Raw genomic sequence first — 12,169 nt, 5'->3', positions numbered from 1 at the left:
AAAGAAAAATAAGACATTCTCAGCAATCTAACAAAAAATAACAATGTTAACTGGCCTAAAAGAGAGTCTAGACTTTGACCACCAAAAAAGAGCAAAGAGCAAGCCAGGGAAACAGCACAGGGATTATGACGCTTGCTGTGCATGTGGCTGACCCTAGTCCAATCCCTGGCATCACAGTTCTCTAGTATGACCCCCAAGCAGAGCCAAGAATAATTTCTGAACACCACCAGGTATGGCCCAACTCCACCGACCCCCAAAAGCAGAGTGCCAAAAAAGACAGTATGATAATTACAAAAGAGGATAAAAACAGGTTTCTCTTCATTAATTTGAAAAGTTATTATATAAAACTGTATGTACAGAATTACATTGTCAGTCAATAATAGAAATATTGTGTATGTGAGAAAATGATGAGGTGGTGAGGAAGAAAATGACAGCATATGAAAGTAAATGTGCATACAGAATCTGAGCACATCACGACAACTGAAAGTGGGTACCAGCTACAGGAATGGGTATGGAAATACGTGGATCCACCTGATGCGATATGAACAACTGAGAAGACAGAGGGGTGAGATATGCTACGTATGGATGTGCCTGAAAACACTGTCCTGAGTAAAGGGAGTCAAGCACGGACGTGTCCTCAGGCTCTATCCATTTATAGTAAATGTGCACAGGGGCAAACTGCACAAAGATTCGTATTTCGTATTAGCTGGGGAGGTAAGAAGTGGGATCCCCTAAGCATCTCTGTGGTGGTACTGGTAGTCCCTGGCACTGTGGGATCCAAGCAGCACCGTGTCCCCCGAAGGCACTAGCACTGCATCACCAGCCCAGCTGGCCCACTACCCCCAAGCCCACTGAACACTGCTTAGATCAGGCAACCCTCCTCCCAGAAAGACAGGATTATTGGGTGGCGTTTTATAGGGTGACTATTAAAGAGAATGGGCTTATTTATTTATTTATTTATTTATTTTTTGCTTTTTGGGTCACATCCGGCAATGCACAGGGGTTACTCCTGGCTCTGCACTCAGGAATTACTCCTGGTGGTGCTCGGGGGACCATATGGGATGCTGGGAATCGAACCCGGGTGGGCCACGTGCAAGGCAAACACCCTACTGCTGTGCTATTGCTCCAGCCCCAAGAATGGGGTTACTTTTATGTGGTGATAAAAATGTCTGAAACTGAGGCTGGTCATGATTGTTCAACTCTGAGAGAAAGAAGCCAAAGGAGGGCAGTTCTGGCTCATAAAGTGTGTGCGTTCCCCCGGAGATCTCTCCGGCCCGCGGAGAGACAACAGTGGAAAGCGCTCCTAATTGGGTGGATTCTATGAGCGGTCCCGATCTGAAATAAAACTCCCCAACAAAAGTGAGCAGTGGAGAATAGGGGACGTATTATTCTTATAGCAAACAAGCAAACTGTAAAAACTGAAGACAGTCATCCAAGCCAGCAGCCATTCAGGACCGACGAACACTGGCTGCCTCTCATTGCTGTGGAGATACAATCAAGTCTCCTAGGGTAGAGATTCACAAATAGTCTATTAGAGAAAGAACAGCAGCACATTAAATGGTAATTTGAACATCCCTACAATTAAAAACACCAGCTTGGGGCCAGAGACTTTGCATAGAAGTCAAGGTACTACCCTCGCATGTGGCAATGACAGACAATGGCCTGAATCCACACACTATCCCCCTGCTAGGTGTATACCCTACCACCAAACAAACATAAAACACCAGCTTGGTCTAGAGAGGGAGTTCAGTGGGTAAGAGCATAATTTCCATGCAGACGGCCCGAGTTGGATTTCCAGCACCATGTGAACTCCCGAGATATGCCAAGAATGACCCCTGAACACACAACACACAGCCACAGAAGCCCCTGAGCACCACTGGATATGGACCCTAAAATAATAACAAACAAAACACTACCACTACCTTAGTTCTCTCTATTCCTCCTCAGACCAAAAGTGCCCCGAGGCTGACGGTTGTCTATGTTACTTAGCACTGAGCCTGGTGCTCACAGACCTATGCTGAATGAAGAGGTAAGAGGGTGGATGGGCAAATGGATGAATGGATGGATACAAGATGGATGGATACAGGTATGGAGAGAGAAAGGGATGAAAGATGGATGGAGAGAAGTTATGCAGAGAGAGGGAGGCACGCATAGAGGAAAGACAGATGGACAGGGGCCTGAATGGATCAAAAGGGTATTTCAGACATGCGGGTCGCAATCAAGGAGGTGAGCTACACACAGACTTGGCTGTGGCAATGCATGTGGAAGGCTGGTTGCTCTGCTGGATGCTGGGGGTTCACAGGGAGGAAGGCTCTCGGCAGATACCCAGAAAGATTATGAGTTCAGTGACATTTATCAGGAGGTCAGACACGTAAGAGGAAATACTGTAAAGAGAAAAAGAACTAGGTAGAGAATCTTTCCTATCAGTCCCCACTTGTAAAAAATACAAGTGCGCATGTGCAGAAGGGGGTGATGTGTGTGTTGTTCATGGACTCTTGGGGTGACGCTCTCTCTCTCTTTCTCTCTCCCCCCGCTCTCATTCGGTGCTCTTGAGTCGCTGTGTATGGACCAGATCGGGACGGCTCCTCCTTGTGCTCTGCTTCTGTGTGTGATGCTGTGCTCTCTTCTGTCTGTCTCTCTATCTCTGTCTCTGTAGTCTCTCCTCTGGTCTCTTCCAACCTCTGTCTGCCTCTGTCATCTCTCCTCTGGCTCTTCCGATCTTTCTCTGGAGCCCTTTTGCTTCAGTCTCTGGATTCTCATTTGCTCTCACTTCTGACTCTAATTTTCATTCTCACTTGCTTTGTGCTCTTTCTTTCCCCTGCTTCTGGCTCTGATGACTCCCTGATTCTCTTTCGCTCTGTGCTCTGCTTCTCTATCTTCTCTCCGCTTCTGTGTCTTCTCCCCTGCTTCTGTCTCTTCTCTCTCACTTCTCTTACAGTCTCAGTTTATATAGCAATCACATAGGGTGGTAACACAAAGATAGGTTGAACATTAACAAATCAACAAAGAGGGGTAAGACCACTCCTCTAGGAGATTAACAAAATCTCATCTAAGGAGATTACTCCAGATTACTAGGAGATCCACTTAAGGGCAGGATCTCATCCAGGATGTGTTGCTTTCTTCTTTCCTCAGCTAGTAATCCACTTAATTAGTTGTAGTAAATCTACTTCTAATATTTCTAGCAATGTCATTCTGTATGAGCACAGTAAGAGATTATCAAACTCAAAGTTTGGTTCTTCCTGAGGATATCTCTCTGTATTTTCTAGACCACAGTCCTCAGGTCAGGTTAGTCTTCCTAACCCCAGCAGGGTCCTAGTCTCGTCGTTACTTTTGGATCATGACAACATTTGTCTATGACCATGCTCTCATCTTATAGTTGAGTATTGTGATGCTTTCGCCTGGTCCATTTCGATGCCAGGGTAGCTGACAGCTTGCCCTGGGTCCATTCTGTCCCTCATTGGGACCCTGCATTTGGGGTACTAGGAACTAAGTGCAACTCAGTTGAGAAAGCAGATGCCTAAGAGTAACTATTATTGGAGTCAATCAGCTCCCAAGTTACGAAGTATACTATTAACTGTTCTCCTGTGTCCATACAGAAAAGACACTGCTTTAAGGTAAACTAAGTTTCCTGTGGCAAGGCTAAAAGGACAGACCCAATGTTATCCTACTAAGTGGAAGATTCACTTATTTCACAAATATTTTGGCACCTATTACACTCCAAGAAATGTTAAAACTCAAGGCACACAGTGATGAAGAGAACAGTGGGCCACGAGGAGGCAGAAGTCACATGGATCACACAATCAGGTGTGTGATCATGCCTTAAACTTGGAATGCGGGCAGAGAGCACAGGGTGCCAAAAAAGACTAACAGAAAAGCACAGGGGCTGAGTTGGGGCATATAAGGAAGAACCTGCCACTCAAGAGGCCAGTCATGTGAGTAACATGGCTCAAATACAGCCACAAAGCTTTTCATGTAGGAGTTTGGCTTTATCCCGAGTTATTCTAGAAGATCAAGAGTGACAAACTTTCAACCCAAAGAACCATGTGATAGGTGCTATCTGCTGACAGGGAAGTAAGGGAAAGGACAAAGGCTGGGTACCGTGAAGATGTGTTTGCTGCATCCCTGAGAACCGAACAACAGTGGCAGACAGGCTGTCTTGAGGCCTCTACAGAGGTGACTCTTACAGAGGCAAGCGCATTCCTGCCACAGGAAGGTATAGAAGCAGATGAGACCATCTCAGGGAAACAATGTGAGTCCAGAAAACAGAAAGATCATGAAGAGGAAGCTAAGCCAGTGAAGAGGACTTGAGGGTACAGTGGGAAATTGCAGGAAGACAAGATAAACGTGGGGGTCTAGAATTTAGGATCAGGAGGGCCATGTGAGAGAAAGGAGCAGGGATTTACAGCTGGGATCTGGCTTAAAGAATTCGCGTATTGCCACCACCAGGAGTGATCCCGATCACAGAGTAAGGAGTAAGCCCTGAGCACTGCCAGGTATGGCCTAAAACAAAACAAACAAAAAAAATTATAATCAGGTGTCAGGGAGATGACTAATGGGCTAATGCACATATTGTGCCCATAGGAAGCAAGCTCAGATTCGATCCCTAGCTCCACACAGTCCCCTGAGCACTGCCATGTATTGTTCTAAAACAACAACAAGCCCCCAAACAAAAAACAAAATCCCAGAATTAAAATAAAGTCACACAAAGCAGAAATAGGGACTAGGGATATACTCCTACGGGATGGAGAGCACTGCTGAGAGAACCCTTTCCTCATTGAAAATATAAAATACAACTTGTTAACGCATATTAACCCTTCTTCAGTTCTCACCAGGTTTCCTTTCAAAGGAGGAACTAATCAGCACCAGAGGAGTGCTCACTTCTTCTTTGGAAGAGGCCCCATGGCTTCCTGTTTCAGACATCCCATGATCACCACAGAGGACCAGCAAACTGGTTAAAAGAGTCTCCTTCTCCTGGGAGGCAAAGGAAAAAAATGTTTGAACTGTAGCCAGATGAAGGAACATGAAGAACTGTGATAAGAAAACCACTCCACAGAGTAGCTTTATGAAAAACAGCTCTTGCATGCTTTACATGCAGAAACCTCAGGTTCCATCCCTTGGACCACTCAGTCCTCTGCAAAGAGACCGACCCCGGAACACTATCCCGGGCTCCAAACCAATATAATGAAAAAACAGGTATTTCTGGGGGCTGGAGAGATAGTACAGCGGGTAGGGCGCTTGCCTTCCAAGCGGCTGACCTGGACTTGATCCCCGACACCCCATGTGTTCCCTCGAGCTTACCAGGAGTGATCCCTTGAGCACAGAGTCAGGAGTAAGCCCTTAGGAGGATATGGCCCAAAAACAAACATACAAGACAAAAAACCAAAACCAGGTATTTCTATATGAATCTTGCCCCACTTAAAAAAAAAAATTCTAGAGTTTAAAGCCATATCTAAAGGTTAAAGTAGTGCCACATATGAAAAGAATAATGAGGTCACAGAATAAGAGAGTCGTCTTTAGGGCCCCCAGTTCTGAGGGAGGAGGTTCTGGTTTCTTTGCCATTTCCATACTGACAGCTGAGGCACACGACTCCGCTTACCTCAGTGCGGCCATCATCAAAGCGACCCTGAAATCCTAAAGAAGCCTGGAACACAATTGCACAGACAGTCAAGTTCAATCTCCTCCTTTCTGACTTCTGTGCAGGGGCTCGAGATGAGGCTCAGAGACAAAGCACTTGCCTTGCGTATGTGGGGAGGCCCTGGGTCTGATTCCTAGTACCAAGTACTCCCCTCAGCATGGAGTAAGCCCTGAGGGCGGCTGGGTGTGCCCCCTCCCACACAAACAACCAAAGCAGCATGTTAAGAAAGCTGCCCAAGTTAACCAGTATGATGTTAGTCTCTGAGCTCTATTCAGGAGCCTCCTTTCCTCTAGCCACGGCTGCACAGGAAGCACTCAGGCACACTGCTCACCACTGCTCACCTTCGAAAGCAGGGCAGTGTGAATCTTCATCAGGATACCGTCCATCTCACTGAGCTTCTGCCCAATCAGGGGGCTGCTGGGTCCAAAAACATGGCCAATATGGTCCAGCCCGAGGTAGTGGAGGATCAGCATGTCCCAATCCCCTCTCTGTAATACTTTATCCAGATGCCTTGTGACATTATTATCCACCTTTAAAGGGTGAAACATGCATAGGATTAACTCCTTAAATTTCCTTTAATTACCTTCCCAAGAAAATGTGACACTGTCCTTTAAATCTAGGCCCAGGATAGTGGTTAGGATGCATAAAACTGACACTGGTCTTTTGTTTTTGTTTTGAGAAGGCATTTGTCCTGCATGTGGCTGTGGAGACTGTGACCCTGGTTTGGATACCTGACGACACCTGATTCCCTGAGCAGCAACAGGGGTCACTCCTGCACACAGAGCCACGAACAGCCCCTGAGCACCAACGAACAAGCAAACAAAAAGTAAAAAGCCAGAGAACAAACTCTCATAAATTAACAGATTAACCCTTCAGAAACAGTTTCTTAGTTTCACTGACAGTTAAAGTGAGCAAGCTTGTCTGACAAAAATGTTGTGGGTCAGATACTGGCTTAACTAGAGTAGAGCAGATGCCCAAGTTCTACAGGCGCCAAGTTGTTCAAGGTAATTAAGGGTAATAAGAGTAAAATCAGGGGCCGGAGCGATAGCACAGCGGGTAGGGCGTTTGCCTTGCACGCGGCCGACCCGGGTTCGATCCCCGGCATCCCATATGGTCCCCCGAGCACCGCCAGGAGTAGTTCCTGAGTGCAAAGCCAGGAGTAATCCCTGAGCATTGCTGGGTGTGACCCAAAAAGCAAAAAAAAAAAAAAAAAGAGTAAAATCAAAGCAGGACCTGAAGCAGAGGCATCTATGTGTACCCCGTGAGAAGACTGGAGGGAAAGACACAGCAAAGCAGTACTGAAAGCCATTGGCTTGGTCAACCTAGCCACCTGGCTGCTCTACTTCCCTCTCACTGAAAAGTTCTCCTATGGGGCCAGGTAGATAGGGTTCAAGAGACTGGAATGCAGGCTCCGCATGAGAGGCCTGAGATCAATTCCAGCACTGCACGGTACCCCCGAGCATGACGGGAGGTAGCCCTCTAATAGGCTCTTCTGGGTATGGCCTAAAAGCAAAGTAAAACAACAAAACTGTTACAAAAACAAGTGTCTGAACGACCATATAGGATTGAGAAGTTGATTTCCTTATACGTCTGCACTCATAAACCTGAGCAAAGGGTCTTCACATGGGAAGGACTGTGTCACGAGGTTAGCACACTGTGAGTTAAGGTGGTACAAGACTGTGCAATCAACAACCAGCTCAGGTCTGTGTGTATGTCTGAACTTTAAGGGCATCTCTCTGCACCCCCACTGTCACCACGCGTCATCTTCCTAACTCTGGGTTTAGTCACGCTTCAGTTCTTACTGGAGACTGCCCCTTCTGCACGGGGCTAACGCCCAGTTCAGACCGGAGTGAGTGTCTCAGCTCACGGGGCTGCTCTCTGGCCCAGTGTCACTTCCCTAACTCTGGGTCTAATAATACTTTGGTTCTTCTGGAAGATGCCCCTAAAGCATGGGGTCAAAAGCCCCGAACGACCAGGCTTTGCCCCCTCACCACTGTCCTCACAGTTTCCCCCTCGGTATTCTCCTGAGGACCCCAAGGACCTCAAGTCAGGACATGGAGTCCTCAGGCTCTGCCTCATACAGATATTGTCTCTACCCACTTTCTTGTCTAATCAGAAAGTCCCTGTTCACTTGTCAAAACTCAGCTGAAATGGGTTCTTGAAGAGAAGTCCTTCCCAGTAACTCACACGGCAGGCCCCCATGTGTTTTAGACTTTGGGCGGCAGAGAACTGTACTCATAACTGCACTAGGGTTTTGTCTTAGGGTTGTGATTATGCCAATAAACAACTTCCTTCCATAATAGCCACATTATCTTTTATGTTTTTTAAATTTTTTTTGGCTTTTTGGGTCACAACCAATGATGCTCAGGGGTTGTTCCTGGCTCTGCACTCAGGAATTACTCCTGGCAGTACTGGGGGACCACTGGGGATGCTGGGGATTGAACCTGGAACCTGGGTTGGCTGCGTGCAAGGCAAACAGCCTACGTACTGTACTACCGCTCTGGCCCCACACAATATATTTTTTTTAAAAAAAGCCACATATGGAGCACCATATCAAGAGAATTAGGTTCCACCTAGTTATTTCTGCTTTTTGAAAAACTGTCTTCTGAGGCTAGAGAAACAGTTCAAAGGGCTGGAGTACATGCCTTGCACATGGCAGGACAGGCAGGGTTCCACCCCAGCACATGGTCTCTGTAGCAGTGCTGGGAGTGAGCCCCAAACAATGAGCAGAAAGCAGCCCCTGAGCACCTTGGTGTTGCTTAAAAAACAAACCTTTTAAAAGCTTACCTCTGTGTAATCTGACACAAAGAATGAGGTTGTTCCATCGTATTCCACAAAATGCTTTGGAAACAATTTCACCCATGTTTCATCTCCATAAAAGATGATCCTTTTCCCGGCTGCTTTTGCCTGACTAATCACACTGTCTTCTAGCAATTCGGGAGAGTTGAGGTTCCTGATGACATCGACAAAGCCAGGGAGGTTTCCTGTCATCAATGCCTGCAGGGAAGTGGTGGAATTAGACAGTGGAACCTAAAGTAGGATCTGGGCATCCCCAATACTGCAGATTGGGTTAATGTCCTGACAAAAGGCATAAGCCACAAACGAACAGTGACCACTGCCACTACTGCTGGCGAGCCTACGTAAAGTACTAAGATCATCAAACTGCACACATGGCATTCCCTCTCTCCCTCTCTCTCTTTCTCTCTCACACACACACACACACAGTGTGCACTATATTATATGTGAACAGTAACTCAGCAAAATTCCTTTTCATAACGTGAATCTCTTGACCCCAAGACTCTACTCCGTGAATGTAACCGATTACTTTGTTATTTGGCTACTACTGTCATACTTTTTCCTGTATATGTAAAATCCAAAATATGTAAGCATACACATCTTTTACCAAAAAGGTAACAAGCTACATTTAAAAAAAAAAACCTGCAATTTTCTTCTGTTTTTCAATTAATAAAAACTCACAAATCTCTTTCTCTAGAAGACATACAGCTATTTCATCCATGAAGTGGGATTTTGACAAAATTGGAGTTGGTTTGCCATTGTCAGCATTTCAGTGGATTATCTACTTTATTAAAAAAAAATTTTTTTTTTTCTTTTTGGGTCACACCTGGCAATGCACAGGGGTTACTCCCGGCTCTGTACTCAGAAATCACTCCTGGCGGTGCTCAGGGGACCATATGGGATGCTGGGAATTGAACCCAGGTCGGCCACGTGCAAGGCAAATACCTTAACTGCTGTGCTATCACTCCAGCCCCTGGATTATCTACTTTAAAAGCTAGGGGCTGGAGTGATAGCACAGCAGGTAAGGCGTTGGTCTTGCATGCGGCTGACCCGGGTTCGATTCCCAGAATCCCATATTGGCCCCCTGAGAACCGCCAGGAGTAATTCCTGAGTGTATGAGCCAGGAGTAACCCCTGTGCATCGCTGCCCCCCCGAACGTCCCCCCACTCCCTAAATCCAAATAAGTATGGAAGAAGCTCATTTGAGCTGACACCTGAAAGGTTGTAGAGATGAGGTAATGTGGGCTTTCTAGGATAAAGGGCCAAGGCAGGGAGAGAACAGATACTTGGGGAAGCAGGCCATGTGATCCATGTGGACCCAATTCAGGACTAGTGAAGAGAATTTAGACAAACACAGTGAGGAAATGTGTCACTGTGTATACCACAATACTGCAAAAGGCATTGAAGTGAGTTTGCATTTTCATTTATAAAGTCTTGAGATAGGACCAGATAATCCTAAAGGCTCTTCCCAAGATTTAAATGACCCACAGATGGCTAAGGAGAAGACAGCAGGTTAGTAAGGAGGATCGAGCTCTAAATCCTTCATGCTGGTGCCATGAAGACAGTTCTAATGGTAAATACTTAGGCTTAGTAAGCCCTGAGGTGATTCCTGGCACTGACCATCCTCTGCCATGTCCTGTCCCACCCAGTCCCCCCACTAGCAATACCAGGTCCAGGTACCACATTGCTAGGTCTGCACCGTCTGGCTAGGGCATTGCAAGGTGCGGTTCCCCTGATGCCCACACAACAAAGAATGTGGCCTTTATTTTTAAAAAATTGACATATTTCCCCCATGAAGCATGAGCTTTGCTTGCCTACTTGATAAAGAACAATGATTGTAAACCTCAGTTTTATCCTATCTGCATTAAATTGCTGATAATTAAAAATGTTTTACTACTAGTCAAGCTGAGAATGACAAACCAATTCCCACTTTGTTAAAATTTGGAACCCAGATCTTCCGATGAGTTCAAACATTTATTGAACTCTTATTTATTGAACATCATGTTCAATTTTATTTATTGAACATTTATTGAACATCAAACTGTTTACCTTGATTCGAGGCATTGTAACTGTAGGCGGCTTTGCTTCAGCTATAAAGCTGTGAGATGCTCCTTTTTCCACAAGATAAGTTGTGTAGGGCATAAATTTCACACCTTTTGACCCAAACACAAAATCATCTCTCAAGGCATCTATCAGCACAATAACAATTTTATTGAAGAGAGGTGGTGGCAGCGTTGTCCAGTTGGAACTGGTTCCTAAGAATTTGAAAAGAAAAGGAACATAAGCTTTATTTTTTGGGGGGGCGGTGAGAGTGGGGTTCAAGCCACACCAGGCGGAGCTCAGGGCTCACTCCCAGAAGTCTCAGAGACCATAGGGGGTGTGCAGGATCGAACGCGGGTTGGCCAAACACGAGGCAAATGCCCTACCCGCTGTCGTTCCAGCCCCAGAAAAGGAACATGAACTTGAGCTCTCTATCGTCATATAATCTCATTTCTGCTCATTCCTCCAGCATGTCTTGCCACACAGGAAAGGCCCGTTCCTGGCAGAGCTGGGGAGGTCGGGCGCGTGATCAAGTGCAGGGGTTCCAGCAGCGAGTGGGGGGCTGCCCTGGCGCGGGGTGCCCGGGCGGGGGAGACCCCGCTGAGGGCTCTGGACGGGGGGCTGGTGCGGCGGGACCTGGTCCCGCACAGCGGGCTTCAGTACATCACTGCGGAGGAGGACGGCCGGGACGCGGTCCGTGCAGGAGCGGTACCGGGCAAAGGGGCCTCGGGAATCTAAGCTGCAAGAAACGGGAAGGGGCGAGGCCGGGGCCTCCGTGGGCGGGGAGCCGGGTGCAGGGAGACTGCGGGGCGGGAAGGCAGGAGCGGGGAGGGGCGGAGCTCGGGTGCGGGGAGCCCACCCCGCCGCGCTCCGAGTGGGCGTGGAGGCTGTCCCAGCGTTGGGGAGACGGAAGGAGAGGGGCCCTGCGGGGGGGAAGACCCCTGCAGCCTGGAGGTGGGCCTCGGGTAGGACCGGGCCGCCGCCCCGGAACGCGCCGTACCAGCCGCGGGCTCGGGCGCCGCAGCCTCCGCGCTGTGCTCTCTCCCGGAAGCCGAGCGGACGGGAACCGGGAAGAAGCCCCGAAGGAACACGGCCACCCCGAGCACCTCGATCGCCACGCAGCAGGCGGCGAAGGTCCCGGCGCCGAGCCGCATGGCGCCTGCCCCGGCCCCCGCCCCGGTGAGCACGCAGACGCGGGCGGGGCGGACGCGCGCCCCGCGCCGGAAGTAAACCCCGCGCCGGAAGTACGCCAGGGGAGCGGCCGTGCGCGCCGGAAGAGCCGGGTCTCGTGGTGCTGTGCTCTCTGCCCCACTGCCCGGCGACGCGCCCTCGCGGCCCCCCAACCGCACACCCGCTCGGGCCAGGGGCCAGGCCCACCGCCCACCAGCAGGCCCTGCCCTCCCGCGCCCGCTGGCCCCGGCCCCCCTCCGTCCCGGGGCACCTCACTGCCCCTCACGGCAGCCGTCTCCGTCCCCAGGCTTGTTCCTTAGGCCGGTCTGCCTGAGGGCTCTGGTTTGCCCTGGGCCTCCCGCCGGGTCTCTGTCTCAGGGCCTGAGCGAGCTTGATCCTCCCGGGGCCTGGGTGTCCCTGTGGGGGACTGGACTCCGCAGCGCTGCGGGGGGCCCGGTGCAGATCTAGTTGGCCGCTCGGCTGTGGGAGGCAGCAGGGTGGTGGGAAATCCTGGGCTCCGGAGGGCTCG

At 49.0% G+C, this 12,169-nt stretch overlaps 1 protein-coding gene across 7 annotated transcripts in view; it reads right to left on the bottom strand.

Moving 5' to 3' along the window:
* The window catches only part of PIGG (phosphatidylinositol glycan anchor biosynthesis class G), a 36,522-nt gene extending 24,688 nt beyond the window's left edge, over positions 1–11,834 (bottom strand). For 2 of the 7 annotated variants that reach the window (XR_008630264.1, XR_008630265.1), the window contains exons 1-5: positions 11,471–11,830; positions 10,480–10,685; positions 8,423–8,632; positions 5,977–6,165; positions 4,830–4,971 (exon numbers count right to left, since the gene is read on the bottom strand). Coding sequence is in view for 3 of the 7 variants with exons in the window: in XM_055139714.1 (XP_054995689.1) it covers positions 4,830–4,971; positions 5,977–6,165; positions 8,423–8,632; positions 10,480–10,685; positions 11,471–11,624 (901 nt within the window). In the remaining 4 variants the exon portion in view is untranslated. Of the gene's footprint in view, positions 1–4,829; positions 4,972–5,976; positions 6,166–8,422; positions 8,633–10,479; positions 10,686–11,470 lie in introns of all 7 variants that reach the window. The other 5 variants (XR_008630266.1, XR_008630263.1, XM_055139714.1 and 2 more) reach the window with 5 other exon arrangements.
* Positions 11,835–12,169: the final 335 nt, after the last annotated feature.

The sequence above is a fragment of the Sorex araneus genome, chromosome 5 (genome assembly GCF_027595985.1).
Source record: "Sorex araneus isolate mSorAra2 chromosome 5, mSorAra2.pri, whole genome shotgun sequence".
Taxonomy (NCBI): domain Eukaryota; kingdom Metazoa; phylum Chordata; class Mammalia; order Eulipotyphla; family Soricidae; genus Sorex; species Sorex araneus.
The sequence above is the reverse complement of the archived record's forward strand: the minus strand, read 5'-3'. Positions and strand labels throughout refer to the sequence as shown.